Here is a 22,349-nt window from a genome sequence, read left to right on the forward strand (position 1 = left end):
ATCCCTTTAACCCAGGAGCCTAGAACTTTGGCGTATCATCGGGAAGGTTTACTGACTTTCCCTTCAGACTCTCTCTCTACAATGTGCCTTCAGTGTGTGGGTACCTCCTTGGCCACAGAACATACAGAGAGTTGATAAAGATGTGTCTGCACACTGACGGAAAGTCAACCCTTCCATGTTTACATGAGGCACTTTTATTTTTAAACCGAGACAGGTCTCAGGGTTTGAAGCCACCAGTTTGGCCTCCATTTTGGTGTCTGCATACAGCAAATTTCACCATAAATAGGGCAGACTTTGTATAACATAAAAAGTCATTCGGAAAAAATTTTACAGCATGACAAAAGCAAGAAACATTGACTGGATGCTTGTCCATCTTTACACATTTACACACACAGTTTTGTTTTCTGTTTATTCTAAAAATATTTCGTATCAGTCCTTTTATCAAACTGCATTTATAGTAATGTACTTATTTGTAATGGAGATGTCACTTGTACAACATTCCTTATTCTTATGTCTAAATGTATATCAGTTTTGATAATCAATTTACCACATTCTCAATAACTTCGAATGAGTGACTCAAGATTGAGGTTAATTTGTATCACAGTCCTAAATGAAACATGACTTAGTGATGGGGGTGGGGTGTCACAGACAGCCTCCATGAATGTTGGAGCACTCTATAGCCATAATCAAAGACAGACTATCACGGCATGAGATGATACTTCAGTCAGAGTTACTTCTATGTGATAAGCTCACCTTCCCGACTCCTCTCTGTATAGGCTTTGGCTTCAACTTTGCTCGGGCAGACACCTTCAAAATAAAAAAGAAATGAAGTGGAATCATCAAATCATGAATTAATTATGCATGAATATGTGGCAGGAGTACATGATATTTTGCAAAGGGGGGGAGGGGGGGTAGGGTCATCTCAAGACAGGTGTTAACCTGATACAGAGACAGAAATTTCCCCCAGCCTATCAAGACAACTCAAATACCTCGTTAGTTAACAGAACTCGTCTTGTGCAAGATGTCATATGACACAAACAACCCTTACCTCACAGAAAGAGGTTATATTATGAAGATGCATAGTTTAAGGAGCGAGATAAGGATCATCCACATTGTTGGATTTTTTTTTTTTTCCTTCTTTTTTTTCTGGGTAATACTCAACAGCCCTCTCAAAAATCTGGAAAAAAAATAAATCTGCTAAGACTCATGACTATCAAACAAAGATCCCAGGTTCAAATCCCACAAAGTGCTTACATTTCTTTATTATAAGATCATTTTTACCCACAATGTTCCTCTTACAAAGGGCCCCACTGCATAAAACTATAACAATGTTACAATTAATGGTAACTCTACAATCAATGGCAGCCATCAGTGATTTCTTGGCTTTGATTGGCTATGAAATAGTACTGCTATGGTTTTTACCAGTGACTACTGTAAAAGTGGATATTTTCGCACGACTAATTTTTCGCGCTTGGACAGGTAAGAAGGGTTTCGCGTGTTTATAACTCCGCAGAATCAATACATCACGTACAGGAACATATGGCAAGCAAAAATATTCGCGTGCTTTTATTTTCGCGGTACTTTCTGGTTGCGTGAAATGTGCAAAAATTTCAACACTGTGAAAATTTCCACTTTTACAGTATTTCAAATTTATAGTTTTATGCAGCAGGCCTCAGGTGTATGAATGAGTGCCTGCCCTTGCATGTGTGTGCGTGTGTGTGTGTGTGTGTGGGGGGGGGGGGGGGTGTTCAAATAACAGCAGGGCCCTGAGGCAGAGCAGTGGCAATACTGAAGTGGCTACCGATTAAACCACATTATCATCATTTGTTAAACCATAACAACAGATTAAAATTTCATGTGACCCTGCTGAAACTATGACAGTAAAGTAGCCAGTGTCTTGGAACCAGCCGCTGGAATTCACAAGGAAAAGTAGAAATTACGCGGTGCGTAATATATGTCCCCGCCGGAAGTAGCATTTAGTAGCAAAATGTACAATATAGGTAAAAAGATCAAGGTCAAAGGTCAAAGAAGTCAAAGGTCAAAATTCTATGTAGAAGTTTTGAAGCCCTCACCTAGTGCCATCACATAAAGCAAACGGAATCGAAATCGGGTTACAAGTGGCGAAGGAGTAGCATTTTGTAGCCAATGTACAATACAGGTCAAAAATCAAGGTCAAAGGTCAAAGAAGTCCAAGGTCAAAATTCTGTGTAGATGTTTTGAAGCCCTCACCTAGTGCCATCACGTAAAGCAAACGGAATCGAAAACGGGTTAGAAATGGCGAAGGAGTAGCATTTGGTAGCAAAATGTACAATACAGGTCAAAAATCAAGGTCAAAGGTCAAAGAAGTCAAAGGTAAAAATTCTATGTAGAAGTTTTGAAGCCCTCACCTAGTGCCATCACATAAAGCAAACGGAATCGAAATCGGGTTACAAGTGGCGAAGGAGTAGCATTTTGTAGCCAATGTACAATACAGGTCAAAAATCAAGGTCAAAGGTCAAGATGTCAAAGGTCAAAATTCTGTGTAGAAGTTTTGAAGCCCTCACTTAGTGCCATCACTTAAAGCAAACGGAATTGAAATCGGGTTACAAATGGTGAAGGAGTAGCATTTTGTAGCAAAATGTACAATATAGGTCAAAAATCAAGGTCAAAGGTCAAAGAAGTCAAAGGTCAAAATTCTGTGTAGAAGTTTTTTGAAGCCCTCACCTAGTGCCATCACATAAAGCAAACGGAATCGAAATCGGGTTAGAAATGGCGAAGGAGTAGCATTTTGAAGCAAAATGTACAATATAGGTCAAAAATCAAGGTCAAAGGTCAAAGAAGTCAAAGGTCAAAATTCTGTGTAGAAGTTTTTTGAAGCCCTCACCTAGTGCCATCATATAAAGCAAACGGAATCAAAATCGGGTTAGAAATGGCGAAGGAGTAGCATTTTGAAGCAAAATGTACAATATAGGTCAAAGGTCATGGTCAAAGGTCACAACTGAAATTCTGTATAGAAGTTTCAAAGCTCCCATGTAGTGCTATCATATAAAGCAAACAGAATCAAAATCGGGTTAGAAATGGCGAAGGAGTAGCATTTTGAAGCAAAATGTACAATATAGGTCAAAGGTCACAACTGAAATTCTGTATAGAAGTTTCAAAGCTCCCATGTAGTGCTATCATATAAAGCAAACAGAATCAAAATCGGGTTAGAAATGGCGAAGGAGTAGCATTTTGAAGCAAAATGTACAATATAGGTCAAAGGTCAAGGTCAAAGGTCACAACTGAAATTCTGTATAGAAGTTTCAAAGCTCCCATGTAGTGCTATCATATAAAGCAAACAGAATCAAAATCGGGTTAGAAATGGCGAAGGAGTAGCATTTTGAACATTTTGATCACACACGGACGCACAGACGGACGGACGGACGAACAGACAGACAGACGGACAGACGGACACACACACGTACGGAGCCCGTTTCATAGTCCCCTGCTCGAACTCGTTCGGCGGGGACAATAAGCCTTCATACCTTGTAGTGGGATGGTGAGCTCAGAGATTTCTGCGCCGACAGAGTGGTGACTGCCTCCTTCTTCTTGTCTGGGTCCTGTCATCAAAAAATCATGAAAATTTCATTTCAAGGATATAAAATGATAAAATGGTGGATAAGAGTTGTAGAGAATATTCACCCATAATCGCAAAAAAAAAAATGGAAGACTACGTATTGCGTCTGTCTGCATAAATGCTGACATGTAGAATTGTGCATCTCACGACTCCATTTCCTGCAATATCACCACAGCTGTCATCACTCAATGTTATCACTCTCTGGTTCATTCCCATCACACACTTTTCTCCAGACATCACCGGTCCCGAGTATACTCTGGCAGGGGTTTACGGGAAATGCGTGTTGTAGCAAAATCAGTTCGTCTTCAACAGGTTAAAGAAATGAAGCCAGTACACAGTACTCACCACAAGAATGTTCTTGAACAAGGGATTGTCTCCGTATGGCGAGTTGAAGAGGGTCATCAGCTGCTGCTGTACCTGGGCATTCTGGTTGGTGTTGGCAGCTTGTCTGTTAGCAAAAAAGTGGGGAGACACAATACAGAATGAGGTCATATTAGAAGGATGCAAATGAAGAGTTTGATCACAAAGGGGATAAGCGCCATTTCTAAAGTAAGTCCACCATCAGACAGGATAAAACCTTTCCGATGATACCATACTTGTTACACAACAAGGACTATTCTTGAAGTTATGATGAAAAATATCCCATCTTTTTTTATAATTTTCTCTGTTTTTTTAGAAGCTTCAATCGGAAATATCTCAACTTAACAAGAATGGAGTTAAGTCATTTTGCCATGAAACTCTTCAACTGTCCTGAGAATGATGCCACAAATGATCACACATGATCACAAAGGGATGCAGTCTACATTCATACACAACAGTTGGTATAAATATCGTTAAAGTCTGTATGCCAAATGCAACATGACGACCTTACGTCTTTTTGATTTGTTGCCTCCATATGTGGAAAAACAAATAAAAACCAAGATGTTTCTCATTTTTGGAGTTTTGACCATTGCCAAATCAAGATGATGAAAATGGGCCCATTTGATTTGTCTCTCCCATTCATGAAAAACACCACACAACTACACAATTTGTAAACATACTGTCACTTGGAATATAACAAAAAAGGGGGGAAAAAAACTACTTGTGGAGGAGCTTTTACCTTAACAAACCTTTATAAACTTACAAGTATTTATGGGTTACCCTACCGTAAGGCTGACTGTATTTGACTAGTTTACAGTGCTCTGAGAAGAGAAAGGGCAATGAATTAATGAGGTTACTCTCTTCTAACATACAGATCGAAATATAAGTGTGAAGTCCTGGACTTACCCCCCAAGTCCTGTTCCTGCACCCAGTCCTCCTCCTGCAAGACCTCCAGTTCCTCCAAGTCCACCGCCAAAGGTTCCTGGTCCAATGCAAAGGAGCACAATATGAGTAAGACTACAGCAATTCAAAGGCAGTACACTGCTGATTGGATGCCCCACCTTTCTCACACAAATTCTCTGTCTCCCACCACAAGTGTAGCTTTCATTCACATTTGATGTTCATTGGTCACTGACCAAAGGGATTGACCTTTTCACTTTTTGCTCAAAGAAAACATATCCCAATTTCATGTTTACCCATTATACCAAATAACACTGCTGCTACACAAGAATCATTATAAAAATCATGCCAGTTTTTTACATTTCCTCAACTGAGAAGCTAAATAAAGACCTACTGTGATGATCTCTCTCCTTATCAAGTTAAGCCTTTGTCAACAATTTCCAATCAATTTACCTTTGTCTACTAACAATTCTGAACTGGCTTGAATTAGCCGACTATGCAGACTCCACTTACATGAGTTACCTATGGATTGTGGGGGCTCACTCCATATCAGGTAAAAAGAGAATCAAAGTACACTACCTGTGGTTCCAAATGTTGTTCCTAACCCCGTTGGTTTGCTGCCACCAAAAAGGGAGCCAGAGGTGCCGCTGCCGAATGTGGTACCCAGCGAGGACCCAAAGCCGCCAGCGGTCTGGCCCGACGTACCGAAGCCAGTGGTGCCTTTAGCGCCAAACAGACTTGAGCTGCCAGATGGATTTGACCCGAAACCTGTTGAACCTCAAAAGAAAACGAAACCAATCAAATAGAACTTGGGCCTTCAGAAGCACATTCATCTTGATTCTTACAATTATACTGCAAACATCTCTGCTTTCAAGTTACTCAAACTGAATACATTATTACATAAAACAATACACTCTACACTGTCTTCATGTTTTTATTACAATGATACAACACCTTTCTGCGCACAAAGAAGGGGATACCCATACACAATGATGTTCCATTTTAGAAAGGTGAACGCTGATTCAGAGCCACCAACCTCTTTTGAGTACACTTTTAGCGATGTTCTGTTGAAAATTCAGCATAATACCACATTCTGCCCCAAAACGCATTACGTTTTCTTCATGAAATAGACAAATCTGGCATCTGCAAACATGGATTGCGTAGGCCACCAATGGAAACTTTTCTCCAAGTTCAAAATGTTTGGGAGGTGCGAGTGCTTCAAAAATGTCTCATAGAAGAGCTAAACATACCTGGTTCTGGCAGCACTTTTTTTATGCATAAATATGTAACTTGCCTCACATGGTGATACAAAGCTAAAAGCTTTTAAACACATAATTATATACCAGGGTAATTACAGATATCCCTTCAGGCTTTATACAACAGCTAAAAATCATATGATATAGCAACTTGCAGATTTCATGCAATTTAATACTAGAAGTGGAAAAGAAACAATATGAAATTCTGCCTTCAATACTGAAACATCATATCGCCTCTACACAGAAACAAAGTTTATACAGTCGGGGTTACGTCTGACGAGTTAACTAACCGAAACCTGTTCCCGTTCCAGTGCCAAGCGTCAGGCCTGGCTTACTGGTGCCCCCAAACAGACCACCTGTACCAGAGCTGGTACCAAGACTTAGCCCCGGCTGACTGGATGGGGTGCCAAAACCCGGGGTAGACTTTCCAAAGAGACCACCCTGCTGTGAGAAACAATCAACAACACAAACGAGAAAAGGATTGTGGTGAATGACATAAAACAAAACCTCTCGAGATTTTATTTGGAGCAAAGGAAGCTAGGGTTTCATTAATGCTCACATTTCTTAGAATCAAGCCTTTAAACCAAGTACATAGAAACTATGGTGGTAATTGAGCAGCACCAAGTGGAGATTTTAAAGGCAAAACATACCATGATTATTTTGGAGGCAGGAGATATTTCATATTACTTAACCCTAACTAGGCCAGGGGGGCCCCGAGGCCCCCCCCTCGACGTTCCGTGCGATGTATCGCTAACGCGAAAAGCTATCGCCACGACGTTTCATGGCTTTTTTCTTTTGAGTCTCCCGCATCTTTTGACACCAAATTTGCGATGCCCGGGCGTGCGGTTCTGAAGTTGCGCATAAATATGTACGTGCATGTCAGATCAAAAATTGCTCAAAAACATGAATTTGTGTACAATTTCAATGCAAACTGTGCTATCAGGCAAATTTCATAAAAGCATGATTATTTGGGGGTTTTATTGATTAAAATCAATTAATAGCATATTTTCTTGTTCAGAACAATGTCGCGGACAAGTTTCATCGAAAAAACAAGGAAATACATAAGAAATTCAAAAACAATAAAATACTTAAGACATTTTTTTCTGATGCCGCAATTTTTTTCTCTTATATTTGCTCAGGACACTATAAACAATATTTACACAAAAAAATGTGCCCATTTTGAGCTTTATTTAGTGATTTATACCAAACTAGAAATATCACTTAAGGTGATTAATACCCCCGCCCCATGACGACAGTCTTACCCAAGGAATGATCTTTCCTTGATCTTCTGCCATTTAAATGCCGTTACCATGGCAACGCAGCTTCCGACACGTCTGAAAAATATGTCTTGCACATCTTCCCACCAAAACTATTGTGTGCCACATTTCATAAGCTTTTGTCAAAAACTGAGGAAGTAGTTCAATCCACAAGATCTTTCCTTGATCTTCCGCCATTAATATGCCGTTACCATGGCAACGCAGCTTCCGACACGTCCAAAAAATATGTCTTGCACATCTTCCCACCAAGACCAATGTGTGTGCCACATTTCATGAGCTTCAGTCGAATACAGACGAAGTAGTTCAATCCGCAAGATCTTTCCTTGATCTTCTGCCATTTATATGCCGTTACCATGGCAACGCAGCTTCCGACACGTCCGAAAAATATGTCTTCCACATCTTCCCACCAAGATCAAGGTGTGTGCCACATTTCATAAGCTTTGGTCAAAAAACTGAGGAAGTAGTTAAATCCGCAAGATCTTTCCTTGATCTTCTGCCATTAATATGCCGTTACCATGGCAACATACTTTCGGGTACTGTCAAAAAATGTGTCTTGCACATCTACAACCAAAGGCACACATCTGTACCAAGTTTCATGGAAATTGGGCAAAAACTGAGGAAGTAGTTTGCAACACAAAATTTTCCATCATTTTGGCTCATAATATGTGAGCTGTTACCATGGCAACATACTTTTTGTCACTGTCAAGAAATGTGTCATGCTGACCTATATCCTAAGACAAACATTCAATATGAATTCCATGAGAATTGGAAGAACACTGATGAAGCAGTTTTGCCATGAAGCATTTTGCCCTATATTTTACCAATAACATGCCGTTACCATGGCAACGCACTTTTTGCCACTGCAGAAATATGTGTCTTGCACATTAACATATTCAGATGAACATCTGTACCTAATTTCATAAAAATTGATCAAAAACTGTGGGAGGAGTTCGCGACGCAAGATTTGTACCCATTTTTGCCCATAATATGCCGTTACCATGGCAACGTACTTTTGGGTACTGTCAAAAAATACGTCTTGCACATCTACAACCCAAGGCACACATCTGTGCCAAGTTTTATGGGAATCGGTTGAAAACTGAGGAAGTAGTTCGCGACGCAAGATTTGCAACGGACCGACCGCCCGACCGACCGCCCGACCGACCGCCCGACCGACCGCCCGACCGCCCGACCGTCCGCTGATTCCTATATACCCCCTTCAAACTTCGTTTGGCGGGGGTATAATTATCTGATTTCATGCATCATTATGCATAAATTAGCATAATTTAGCATAACTGATAATTAAAAAAAAAATTTAACTTCGTGGTACTTTAGATCACATCATAGGCAATGTGTGTGCCAATTTTCGTCGCAATGGCGCGGTCGACAGCCGAGACCTGGAGGCTCCCCCCCCCCCCCCGGCTCTATGATCTCCCTAAATAGCCCGGCCTAGTTAGGGTTAAGGGAGTAGTCAATGAGGGGAAAAAACACACACACATCATAACAAAAGATAAAGAAAGATACGAAATACAGAACTGAGAAAGGGTTGCTCACTCAGAAATCTATAAACCCTGGGCAGTGATACCCCTTTTCATCACAAAAACAAACAAACAAACAAACAAAAACAAAAACAATCTAAGCACTTTTCTTTAAAAATAATCAATCAAACAGAAAAGAATAAAAAAACAAAACAAGAGTACAAGATTTCACATTCTTCGCTAGTAATGGGGGTATTAACGGTTGATCAGAAAACACTCCTCTCTTCCCATAGTGCAATTTCTCCTTGAAACTTGAGAAAACTGCACTATCACGTAAAAACACTAAACATGCATCTTTCTATCCTTGTATTGGTTGAATAGGTTGAGCACCAGCTAACACAGATTTCTCTTGATATTGATTACAAATAGAATTTCATCTGCAACCTAAGTGCCAGCCAGAAGTCTCTGATGTGACAAGATCCCTTTGATTCCCAACAATACAGACATCTAACTGTCCACAAAAATTGAATGGAAGCAGCATCAGAGTGACCATCACAAAATCTCTGAAATTACCCCGCTTTGTTGTCCAAAGGTTCCTCCGCCGAACCCGCCCGTCCCAAAGCCGGTGGTGCCCGAGGCCGGGGTGCTCCCAAAGAGGCCCGTACCCTGCGCCTGGGGCGTGCTGCCAAAGAGACTCTGTGCATCGAACGGGCAAACAAATTGTGAATGAAGAAAAAGAGAGATATGAACACAAAAAACAGGAAGAACATTCAATGGATGCATGGGCGTGTCATGTCTTCAACATTTATGGTATTCACAGCAACTTCACATCTTACATTTCTCAGGACACACGAATATTGGCATCACACACACAAGGTACATGAATTGAACGCCAGCATTTACACAAATATATAAAATCTCGAGAAATCAAAACACAGACATCCCATTCCAATCTTGAATGTCGGTGGGGGGAGGGGGAGAGGGGCACAGCCTTCTCTGAGGTGGCTTGTGATTGGGAGAAGATGCATGGTAGTGTAATACTGTAAAAGTGGTTTCTTTCGCGGTGGTTTTATTTTCGCGCTTTTCGCGCTTTGAGGTTGAACCGCGAATTTAACATCACGCGAAAATGTTTTGAACTCGTCGCTTGTACAACGCTATCATTACCGACCGCGAATTTAAACACACGCCAAAAAGTCCGCACCGATGGAAACCACGAAAGTTTCTGTACGCGAAAGAAACCACTTTTACAGTATTCAAATTGAGATGGTGATTGAACAAAAGTTTAAGTGGTAGCTGATGAGAAGAAAACGTTTTCATTCTTTTTTTTTTGTAATAGAGTATGGACAGTAGCTGTAGAATGGTTTGTATCTGACACATCTTAGCAGGAAATTATAATCCTTCATCTACTTGCCCAAGAAGGCATTCTGGCAAGAGCCCAATACTTAAAACAAAGGCAAGTGCTCATTCATATCACTTGTCCAACAAGAAGTCTTAATTGCCCCCAGTAAACAGGCACACACTTCTAGCAACCTGCCTGGTCTGAAGCAAGCTGCAGTCTACAGAAGAAGACATGGGGCTTTCACCTTTTAGGATTTTTTTCCCATTTTGTTATGTGTTGCTTGTGTCATTCTAGGGAGCAGGACAGGAGAAGCAGGTTTGCTACTCTAAACGCTGTTATCTTTGCGAGGGTTTCATTTTCACAAATTTGCAAATCACTGTTGGGCCAGGAATTTAACATCACGCAATCTATCGCCACCTGATCCTGATTGCATTGAATTTGAACCGGCATTAGTGCACTTACGATACCCTTGATGTCAAATCACAAAAACAACATCTTGCGAAAATGTCTGTGACCTTCTCATTTGTAAAGAAATATCTGTACGTGAAAAGAGCAGTTTTTACAATGAATGAAATGCACACACAAGCATAGAAATACCTTTGGTTGACTCGGTTGGCTCTGGCCAAAGAGACCGGTGCCCGTTCCACCAAACAGCCCTCCGCTAGTGTTGTTGTTGTTCTGTCCAAAGAGACTCTTGCTGCCACCAAACAGGCCACCACTCTGTTGCTGCTGCTGCTGCTGCTGTTGCTGCGTGCCGGCGGCACCAAAGAGGCCAGAACCCGTCCCAAAGGAGCTGGGGGCTGCAGATTGTTTTGTGGGTCAAACAACACAGAATCAGAATCAGAATCTTGAAATCTCCTCTTTCATCCAAGACTTTTACGACTTACATGTATGTAGCAGACTTGAACTTATGTTGAAATGCTCTCTCTCATCACTTTTGTCAACAATTGTTCATTTTTTTTTTCACGATACCTTTTGTTCTGACAAGCCAATCATTCTACATGTCAAAGAGAAGTATTCACACGGCAGACTAATTTTATACAGACACACAAACATACACACACATATACATGTGCATTCATTGTCTCACAGGTAAAAAGGAACAAGAAAACACTGGATCTTAAGGATTAAAAGCTTTAACTTTAGTCTCAGGCAAATAATACAGAACAGAGTTATTCTGTGTCTGTGTCAGGCTAACATTCAACATACCAGAAATACTACTACTACTACTACTACTACTACTACTACTACTACTACTACTACTACTACTACGACTACTACGACTACTACGACTACTACTACTACGACGACTACTACCACTACTACCACTACTACGACTACTACGACTACTACTACGACTACGACTACTACGACTACTACGACTACTACGACTACTACTACTTCTACTACTACTACTACTACTACTACTACTACTACTACGACTACTACTTCAATCTCAATGAACATTATATTCATTAATCGCTTCATAAAAGCACACATTATATACAATAAAAGATTTTGGTGATGTTTCAATGACGTTTCAATCATGCTTCTCTCCAGTTGTCTCGACAGATATCAAAGAGCAGACTTACTGCTTCCAAATGTACCCTTGGAGGTCTGCCCAAAGTTGAAGCCAGTACTGGCTGAAGAGCTGGTCTGTCCAAACAGGCCACCCGGCTTGTTGTCTGGCTGCGAGATTCCAGTCGGCCCTAGCAACCCGCCTCCTGACGAGCCGCCCTTCCGGTTGCTAAGGTAGTCCTCCACTCGCAGCTCCTGCAATGTTATCGGGCAAATAGATGCAACATAAATTCATCAAAATACAAAGGTCTAAAGAATGATGATGCACATTTTGCATTTTCAGGAACAAATGGCAATATAATTATTTCACAGTGCACATTCAGTCTGGTATCCAAGATAATCATGCCTATAGGCACACAAAATTGGAGCAAGCATTTCCGTTACATAGCTGCCAACACATCCGAGTACAATTTACTAATTGAAAATTACTAAGAGGGAGTTGTTTTTGCATAGAAGCACACAGTATACTTATTACAAAAAATGAAATATTAATATGCAAAATCTTAAGAGGCCAAAACAGGGGGTCTCATGCTCGAAGTTACTTATAATCATTAAATTTTACTAATAGTTGACATCTATGCCGTTAGAATACAACTTGGGGTCGCTTCCTACGTGCCGATATAACACTGAAACATACACCATCATGGATGGGATTAAACTTTGCATCTCACACAGAAATTTTGTCTCAAGGTGAAATTCAGCAACAGATACTTCAATTATCATTGTATGCCAAGTCAATTTACAATGAAAGTGACAACAGCAGTAACTCTACCATACATGGTGATGTTAAAGGGAACCCAAACCCAAAAAGCAATGTGGATTGAGTGAATGCAGCAACATTAGTAGAACACATCAGTGAAAGTCCATATGAGGAAAATCAGACAACAATGCAAAAGTTATGAATTTTTAAAGTTTTGGTGTTGGAACCACTGGATGAGGAGACTATTAGAGGTTATGACATATGTGTGGACAACAATATAAAGAAAATATAAGGAAAATTCAACAAAAATTCACTTTTCTATCATAATGAAAGAACACTTGACTAACTGCTTTCAGAAAGTAGTGGGAATAATTGCTATCCTTAACATATGCCAGTATCAAGTCGATGGAATGAGCAATTTTCATGAAAAGTGAATTTTTGTTGAATTCCCTTATATTTTTTTTTCATTGTTGTCCACACATGACACCATAATTTCTAGTAATCTCCTCATCCAGCAGTTCCAACACCAAAACTTTAAAAATTCATAACTTTTGCACTGATTGTCCGATTTTCCTCAAACTTTCACTGATATGTTCTACTAATGTTGTTGCTTTCACTTAATCCACATTGCTCTTTGGGTTTGGGTTTCCTTGAAGGGCACATCTCTCTCTCAAAAGGATTTGGTGTCAGTGTATGGAGCTAGGGAAAGAAGAGCAATGCACACTTATAAGCAAAACCTACCTCAAAGCTTTTGTTGGAATATTCCTTCATTGCGGTGATAACTTGATGCTTGGTGGTCACATTGGTGGACACACCATTCTTGACCATTGTGTCTGTCCCTGAAACAGGCTGATTGACAAACAGGACAAAGAAAAAACAAACAAACATATGCATTAAAAATTCATTATTTTGCTTTAAGCTGCAATGTATGACAACTCAATGTTTACTTATAGTTGTTTTACTTCGCAGAACTGTTGTATCTGTGTGATAGATTATATACTGGTCAGCATGTTAACCTCAGTTTCAACTAAAACACACACACACACACACACACACACATACATACACACAATTCTACACTAAACTACAATTAACGGGATCTTTATGGAAGCTTGTGCTTACAGTTGCATAGAAATTAAAATTTCCCATCTAAGTGACATATATATATTAGAGTGATTTGAGGGTGTGTATTGAATCCAAGAACCTTTGATCCAGTTACCATGAATACCCGGTTAAGATATTGAAATTTGACCGAAGGTCTGAACAGCTTTTAGAATCAGAAATCAGCTATCAGAATCCAAGAGCACACTGTGTAAGAATAACAGAATACTGCTCTGATTGACACAATATATGTGCTGCAATTCTCACACAGTAACAGTTAGGAATTTCAGCCACATCTGCACAAAAAACAAAAACTTTTTATCTCAATCAGAGCTTGCCCACTTAAACATGGCTTCAAAACGATGTTGCATACACTCAACCATCTCTATTGAGTAAATATGGATTAAGGACGACATGAGACTGGCATGGGTGCAAATGTAGGAGTATTTTTTTTTTTTTGTCAAACTTTTTGGCAAAAGAGGAAGGGAAGAGAAGTATAATCCGTAAGTTGACAAAGCAGGCTGCAAGTCAAGTCTCATTCATTCCATCCTGCCGAATGGATTGGATGGGCGCCTGGACTGCATCTCTCTCACATTTTCGGATCTCGATGTGAGGAAACAAAGTTCCGTCCGACAGTCCTCGCTAATTTTTCGCTCCATCAACTCCCTAATTGGGCCGACCTTGGTCATGTTGTTTTTCTGACTCGTTTCCCCCCTTCGGAGGAGGGGCGCATGCCTCCGCTCCCCCCGCTTCCAACGGCATCACGAGGAAGAGACGGATTGAACGAGAACATTTGAAGCATCAAAACCAGCCCATCCTGAGGAAGCGGGATGCAAGACTGCATCATGGAAGCTGCCCTGCACAATAGGTCACTCGTCAGAGGCTGGTTTATGCTAATGCCAGGCTCATCTTTGTAAGACAAGGCTCCTCTTAATTGAGAGATTATTAAATGAGAAGAGATATGATATTTGTTCCCTCTTCCCTTTTCAAATCTATTATTCTTTTTTGTTGTTGTTGTTGCTTATAAAGGCAACCACTGATTATTTCCCGCTCACAATGATAGTATCTATAAAAAAAAAATCAGCAATAATCAATCAAACAAACAAAACAAAATCCAACAAAAATAAATGGACATCTATCAATGACAAGTCTCTCCACTTCTAGCAAATTCCTCCACACTGATCACTGGAAACAGGAAGTTGAGAAAAATTTATCCAGGTTGAAACATGCAATCTTGTATTCATTTTACATTTGTTGGTACAAACAATTTTTCATCTAAACCTTTTCCATAATATGTTCCAGTATTTTTTTTTTTACTTCTTTACCAGAAAAAAACAAAACAAACAAACAAAAAATGTTGGCCATAAAGTTTGTATCCCTTCCATATGGTAAATTTTAAAAGAAGCATGACAATGAAGCACAGTGGGGGAAAGTCTAAATGTGATAACACGTCCCACAATCAACCCCGTAACTCCCAAATCAAATGTCAAGTCCAATTTTTCCACCCAAATCTAGACATATCAATCCACGAAGCTCCACAGTAGAACCCTAATCTCTCAGGATCTGTTATCACCAGTGATCTAAACCATGCTTTTACAAGTCTGCAAGATTATTCGGGGGGGGGGGGGGGGGGGGATAGGACAGAGAAAGAGAAAGAGAGAAAGAAACAGAAAGACAGAGAGAGAAGAGAGGGAGAGAGAGAATGACAAGAAAAGAAAGGATCTCGAAACTCCCTGTTGGGCTTCAGTCCCATGCTGCTGTGGCTTTATAACGCGATATCTAGCCTGGCATCGGGGCGTGAGTCAGGCTTACGGATGGGTTCCCTGTGATGACATACGCAGGCGCTGTGTCATCAACATTCGTGCTGACGGACCCAGGAGTGCAAATGTTAGGCCAATGAGTGAGATGTGGGGGAAGACTGCAATCTGCACAGACAATGACTAAACAGAGGCAGAGGGGTGGGAGGGGGGCGACATGCTAACCAGCAGGTGGATACGAGTCTGGGGAATTATGAGAAATCAAATAGAAGCCAAAGTTTTAAACGCCCTGTGCAATGGGACCACCTAGTCCTTTTGAACCTGCCCTTTATCCCTGAATGTGCCCCTCGAGGGATAAAGCCTGTGCCAAGATGCCAGTTCAACTCTTTCCCCCCCCCCCATCCCCACCCCATGCCAGATTTAGTTTGCAACATTGACAAACAATCTCTCTGATACTAAGCAGTGATATTTTTGCCATCATTGATTTGACAAGCCCACCTGAGATAGAAAGACAGACAGAAAGATAGACGGAAGACAGAGACAGACAGACGGACAAAAAGACAGACAGAGAGGCAGACGGACAGAGAGAGAGAGAGGGAGAGAAGTTTCATGCCCACAATAGGATAACTTCCGCACACAATGTAAGCCTCAAAGAACAATAGACCTTGGGACAAGTGAGTAATATGACTCCCAGTTCGTACTATCTTACAACTGTGACTGTGGTGCACATCTACGTATAAATTTTGCACTCTGCAATGTGTTTTTTTTTTCCCCACAGACAACGTCAGCTACTCTTCCATGCACATGGAAACCGTTTTGGCTCGCGACTCCTGAGCCGCAATAGCGTTCCCTGAAAACTAGTCAAAGCTACAATGACCATCTTTGAGCTTAGAGGTGGCTATCCAAGCAAAAAGACAAGATGAATGTCGGCAAAAAAAAATATCACTTGATATCAATGTGAAGGAGGACGCTTGATGCGAAACCTGGTGAAACTAAATGAAAGAAAAACAAAATCAATAAAAACAAACCAACAAATAAAAATATCACTTCCCTCTGATTCACAGCAAAAGCATTTCATCATATTCACCAGCTTATGGAAAGCAGTGAAACTGACACTTACGTTGAACTTGATGGTGGTCCCATTTTGCTGCGTGGCCCCAAACAAGCCCCCTGTGCCCGAGGATCCAAAGAGACCCCCTCCGGACTGAGTACTGGTCTGGCCAAACGGGGTGGAGCTGGCTGAAGACTGACCGAACAAGCTGGTCCCTGACGTCCCTCCGCCAAATACTGGACAATGCAAAGAGGTAGGAAGTGAGGTTAAGGGTTAGACAAGTTGATGAAGACATAGAATATAAGTTGATATATGATATATGTATTTCGATCATAGGCAATAATGAAAAAATGCAGAATAAGAAGCAGGCATGGCATTAACTCAGTCTGAGCTTAATTTCTTCCAGCTGCTTCTCAAGGCACTCAAAGCATAAATAGAATCGGTCGCAGCACACAGATGTATATAATTCCATTCAAAAGATCACATGCTCTGTCAATATTAGATTTTATCATTCTGTCCTTGGCTTATCTCTCTTTCTCGATTCCTCTCTCCCTCTCAGAAAGAGAATGTTGCCATCTTAAATCAACACAAAACATTTCAGTCCTTCCTACTTACAAGACATCATCTCTGAGCAGCGCAATTCTACTGTCGGATGTGTACATTAAGGTCAAGTTTTTCCCAAGAAAAATCAATCCCCCTAGTCTCATTTCACATCAGAGATTGCAATCTCGCTTTCCATGGGTCCCTGCGAATCCGGCCCCGTGTGCCAATCGCCTTCACGAGTACACGCTGCCAAGGTGTATGCACGCAAACAGAAGAAAAAGGCATGCTGGACTCGGGAGCACCTCGAGACCACACTGTGGGAGTGAATGAGCGGTAAGGAAATGCTGCCTGACACGCTCCGCTCTGTAATGAGGGGTTCAGCGGGTCATGTGTCTGCCCAAGCTCCAGAAGGCTCACTGGGATAATCCGCAACATGAGCCGCCGTGACAACTGCTCGCCATGTCTAGCATGCCAAAAAAAAAAAAAAAAAAAAAACCTCATCATTCCACATCCAACAGCAAGAAGAACCTCCCAACTGCAAAACCGAAAACCAAACAAACAACCAGGTGGCTCTCACTGGCACAAAGTCATACAGGGTGTCACCTCTGTACGCTGCACATCATGGTTGTAGTTTCCTCCGCGGCTTTTGACGATGCTCCTCAAACTTGACAGTTGCACACATTTCATTTGTTCACCCCCTTTCCGTGAAATGATTCTGATATATACTGATGACACTGCTTTGCATCACATCAGAGAAACCTGGTTTTCCCCCGGTTCCAGACATGCACGTCACGACATGTCAAATTTTCGCAAGGCTCCACCTGGTTTCATGGACAGTCTAGCATGCATGGTCCCTCATCTTCACGTCTGTAAGCATCACACACTTGGATGACCCTTAATGCAGGACAAAGATTGCAAGCACTTCCTTGGCAATACAAATGTCATGAGTTAGTATATCTTCTCTGTTCCTTTTATGTCATGAGGGACACATTTCATTCAAAACAGAAATGAAGATCTGCATCAACTTGTGTAAAAATACATAGTGAATGTCATCCAAGCACATGACATGACAAACAGCAATGGGAAAGAAACATATGTGTAATAAATAAAGCTACACTCCTTACAATAGTCTAGTGTATTGGATGACAGTTATGTGTTTTGTTTTTGTTTTTTCTTCAGTCGTAAGTACAGCTTGTCATTATCAATCTTGGAAAATATACTTACATGGCTTGCTCCCTCCACCAAATGCTGAGCCACCCCCGAAGGAGGTCGATGATGAAGGGGTGGAGAAAAGACTCCCTCCAGTGCTTGTACTCGTTCCACCGAACAACCCAGATGAATTTGTTGTCTTAGCTGCAAAACTGAAACCTATGGAAGATACAGTAACACATGTAATAAAAATGCATGTTGCATCCAACTTTGAAGACGGCACAGGGCTTGTACTGTAACACACATTGTACAAACTGGGGTGATAAAATCATTACTGTAAAAGAAACATTTGCTGCATGAAACTTTAGCGAATAGCCTTTTTCACGGCATGAAACTTTTGCGAATTACCGCTGGCATTTAATGCATTGTTTAGACAAACCCTTTCATATGCATTTCACTTTCCCGAATCTTCGCTCCTTGCAGAAGTTTCATAAATACAAAAATTTCTAGTTTTACAGCATTGCACATTTTCTTTTTGATTCTTTACAGTCTTGAACAAGAACTGTCCCACTGTGAGCAGAGCAAGAGTATATATGTATAATTGCAACCACTGATGTTTCTTTATGGTGTATCAGAGTAAACTCCAAGCAGGATATTGTTACTTTCAACCCACATCCTATTATTCTCATTAAACACTTCATATCTGACAGCATGCTTCCTTCCTCGCGGCTGCTGTCACAACATAAACTGCTAATTAGGCGCGAAGTCTCAAATTGTGCTCTTTGATGACCAGGAGTGTGCAAAGCTCTAAAAACCACACCGTAATTAGGTTGGAAAACCTGAATTACGGGACTGAGGGCACAGGGAGGTGTGAAAGATCCAATGTGAATCATGTACAAATGTTCTTCTTTCTCTTCAAAGTCCTCTTTTTCTCTATCTCTTTCCGCTTTTCTCTCTCCTCCCCTCCCCCTTCTCTTTCTTACCTCATCCCTCTCCCCTCCCCCTTTCCCCCCTCTCCCCTTTCTGTCCTAAGGATGGTCAAATTTAAGTTGAGTCTGGAGGGGAAGTGTTGTTGGGTTATATTTTGCCTGCAGTGTACCCACTGCTCCTTCACTGTCGATTTACCTCAAAGACACTGCTTATTAGTGCGGAGTGAAGGGCCGTCAGGAGAGCGGCTCTCCCGCGCGTGGAAACAGACTTGACAGAATCGTACCCACGATGCCGCGGGGTATGGAAGTGAGTCAGAAAAGGGAAACAGATTAGAGCTTTGGCCATTCAACCACCTTCCCATGCTCACAGCTATTCCACTTGATTTATCCGAGGACAATTACTTAATGTGAAATGATTATTTCAGCTTCCTTTTTTTTTTCAAATTTCTCTCTTCTCTCTCTCTCTCTCTCTGTCAGTCTATCTTTCCATCTCTATCCTTTCCTTTCCCCCTCCTCCCTCCAATATGGATTGCTATCATCTCTTCTTTCACAGAACTAATTCTAATGTGGATATCTGCTCTTGCACACCAACCTCACCATTTTCCTGTTTGATATTTTTTTAATTTGGTAATCTAGTAAATAATGTATTGGTGATTTATACCATCTGAAAATGATATTTGGAATCAGAGCTGCAAGTGTCAAAGTCTACAATGTAGCTTTAACGAGCAAAGAGTTTTGAATAAGAGAGAGAGAAAAAAAGGTATTACTTGAATGCTCTTATACATATTGCCATACACTTTGCCACTATTATTTTCTACAGGAGAACGTACCATGGCCACTTATTTTTACTAGTGATTAACTGGTAAGCTGGCATATTTGTTATTTCAAATGATACACAGAGAGAGTGCTATTAAGGTAACTTCCATTACAGTACCAGTATTCATTTCAGATCCCTGAACATGATATATCTGTATGTTCATGCGAAAATGGGGGAAAGACATGTAGAGCCAACACACATGTGTGTCATCTACCATGGATTTGCATTTGCCTCCCTTTCTAGTTGTAATTACCATAGACTTTTGATTTCTCTGCTGACAATCTATTGATGACATCAAGAATGATGTATTTTCGAAGCACAATAATGGAAACTGCTTTCGAATCCCAAATTCATTATGCAAATAGCAGAATACAAATAAAAATTTTCTTAAGGGTAAAATGTCCGGCTAAGGAGAAAAATGAGTGTGCAACAAAGACACACAATCTAACATATTTCATCAACATCTTGCAGAAATGGTGTAGAAGGCAAAAAAACCCCAAAAAGCATAAATTGAAGAAAAACTGCACAAAGCGTTATGGCAAAGGAAATTGCTGACGCTGTACGTTACATGCTTAACATACTACAAGCAGGTGGCTCCTGGGTCTGTACCGAAAATACATTGGACACTTGAAAACAAGTCAGCGCACACAGACAACCTGTTTCAAATGATAAGCCGAAGTCTTAATTGCCTCTAATGCACAATGTGGGGAGGCCCTCAGCACTTTTAAACATTTCCCCCCGGCTGGTCTGCGTTCAGCCTGGGTTTACCCCCACTTTCTTGTGGACAGAACTTTGTGACTCAAATCCCAACTGACATGAACAGGTGTGTGTGACAACTGGATAGATAATGGCTCTATGTGCCAATGATTGTAAACATCGGGGGAAATCTTTAGATTATACCCTTTTGGTTGTGTCAAATGTCCTTTATTGCTAAATACCCCATGCACCCCCCAGCCCCACCCAGTAATATATTCCCTTGTTACTTTCTCATTCTAACAAGTGTTTGTCAGTGCCTATTTGAAGACTGCCCCTCCCCCCCCCAAAAAAAAAAAAAAAAAACCCAACAACAACAACGAGAAAAAAATGATAAATAAATAAAATCAAATAAAAAGGTTTTGCCTCCAATAAATACTATGACCCTTGCAATCAAATCTAAGATACACTATGATTTTAGCAGCTATGTGACATGCACGTTATATTCAAAGAAATGTAGTACCTACGGTGTATGATTTGTACATTATCATATAAATGTAAGCTTAGTATGTTTAAGGCCAGAAAATATCAACACTATGCCATTTCAACATAGTGCCATCACCTTTATGCTGTCATCTACTCACTATTGGAGTTCAAATTGCATTTTGAAAAAGGGCAAGAACTTTACACATCCCTTTACGTAACTTGCCCCTATAGAATTTCCGCTTTAACCTGTATGACAGGTGAGAGCATGGAGCGACTGTCCTTGATCACTAACAGTAAAGTAGTAAGAAAACCACACCTGCATAAAACATTCCGTCACCCTGTTATTTTACATTCTCATCGAGGGCTTTTTTTGAGTGATCTTTGTTTTTTCTGCTTTGTCACTAGCGCACAAAAAAATCATTTGCCAGCAATTCTGTCGACAGGCATCGCCCGGGCTCAGAAACGTTCTCCGGGTACGGTGTGCAAACCAAATTTCCCCATGATGCTGCACTCTTGCACTGATCCAATTCAGCAGTGCTCGCTTTGCGTTGCCAGCGACGGACTGAACAGCTGCTCGCCAGAGCGGTGGCGGGGCAACACTTTTAAAAGGATAGGGTTATAAAAGCTCCCCTTGGTGAGTCTATTTAAAACAAGGTATTCTCATCTGCCTGGAACATGATGAAGCCAGATTAGAATACACATGGAAGTCAAAAAGACAAACCTCTTCAGGAAGTATTCAATTTTTGGTAGAAGGGCAAAGGGAGAGCAGGGAAAAGAACGAAAGTGATCCTACGTTGACAACACTCCTAATCATGGATAATCCAACTGACAAATTATTGTCCACGGATACTTAACTGAGGAAGGTATAGTGGAAAAAGAAATATATTTTAATCTTATTATACATGTACACAGAAAAGGAAGCCCAAATCAGAGAGTATCTATTTCCAATGAAGAAATATCTGATTTTTCCTTACTGCTAAGTACTATGCAATCACTGCACAATTAGCAACAGAAGCTTAATTTCATGATAGACATAACTCCACCTAGTAAAGTTGATACAACTTTCACTATTTAAGTAAATCACATCTTTGTTGACTTCACTCGTCACAGATACATTACAAAACGCACCTACGACTCTCCTATGGGTCTATAATTAATGTACCCAATACTTTAAATTCAGCATAAACTGAAAACATACTTTCCCCATTTTAGTATGATATCTTACTGCCATATCTTTGTTCATGAAGAAACTAAACAATATATCAGGTATGTAGTATATACATGTACCTGGTATATTGTTTAGTTTCTTCATGAACAAATATTACAGTAAGATATATAGTGCT

General features: G+C 40.7%; 1 protein-coding gene across 1 annotated transcript in view; it reads right to left on the reverse strand.

Annotated features, from left to right (window-relative positions):
* Positions 1 to 22,349, reverse strand: part of LOC139717774 (nuclear pore complex protein Nup98-Nup96-like) — a 47,539-nt gene that overhangs the window by 12,902 nt on the left and 12,288 nt on the right. Inside the window, exons 4-15 of the mRNA XM_071629276.1 lie at positions 18,157 to 18,300; positions 16,459 to 16,625; positions 13,222 to 13,329; positions 11,795 to 11,975; positions 10,800 to 11,002; positions 9,437 to 9,559; positions 6,402 to 6,552; positions 5,435 to 5,623; positions 4,862 to 4,937; positions 3,941 to 4,043; positions 3,504 to 3,578; positions 754 to 807 (exon numbers count right to left, since the gene is read on the reverse strand). Of these exons, the coding sequence (XP_071485377.1) occupies positions 754 to 807; positions 3,504 to 3,578; positions 3,941 to 4,043; positions 4,862 to 4,937; positions 5,435 to 5,623; positions 6,402 to 6,552; positions 9,437 to 9,559; positions 10,800 to 11,002; positions 11,795 to 11,975; positions 13,222 to 13,329; positions 16,459 to 16,625; positions 18,157 to 18,300 (1,574 nt within the window). The remainder of the gene's footprint in view (positions 1 to 753; positions 808 to 3,503; positions 3,579 to 3,940; positions 4,044 to 4,861; positions 4,938 to 5,434; positions 5,624 to 6,401; positions 6,553 to 9,436; positions 9,560 to 10,799; positions 11,003 to 11,794; positions 11,976 to 13,221; positions 13,330 to 16,458; positions 16,626 to 18,156; positions 18,301 to 22,349) is intronic.

This window comes from Diadema antillarum, unplaced genomic scaffold, assembly GCF_040938485.1.
Source record: "Diadema antillarum isolate AM-2024a unplaced genomic scaffold, OU_Dant_1.0 scf00000082, whole genome shotgun sequence".
Classification (NCBI taxonomy): domain Eukaryota; kingdom Metazoa; phylum Echinodermata; class Echinoidea; order Diadematoida; family Diadematidae; genus Diadema; species Diadema antillarum.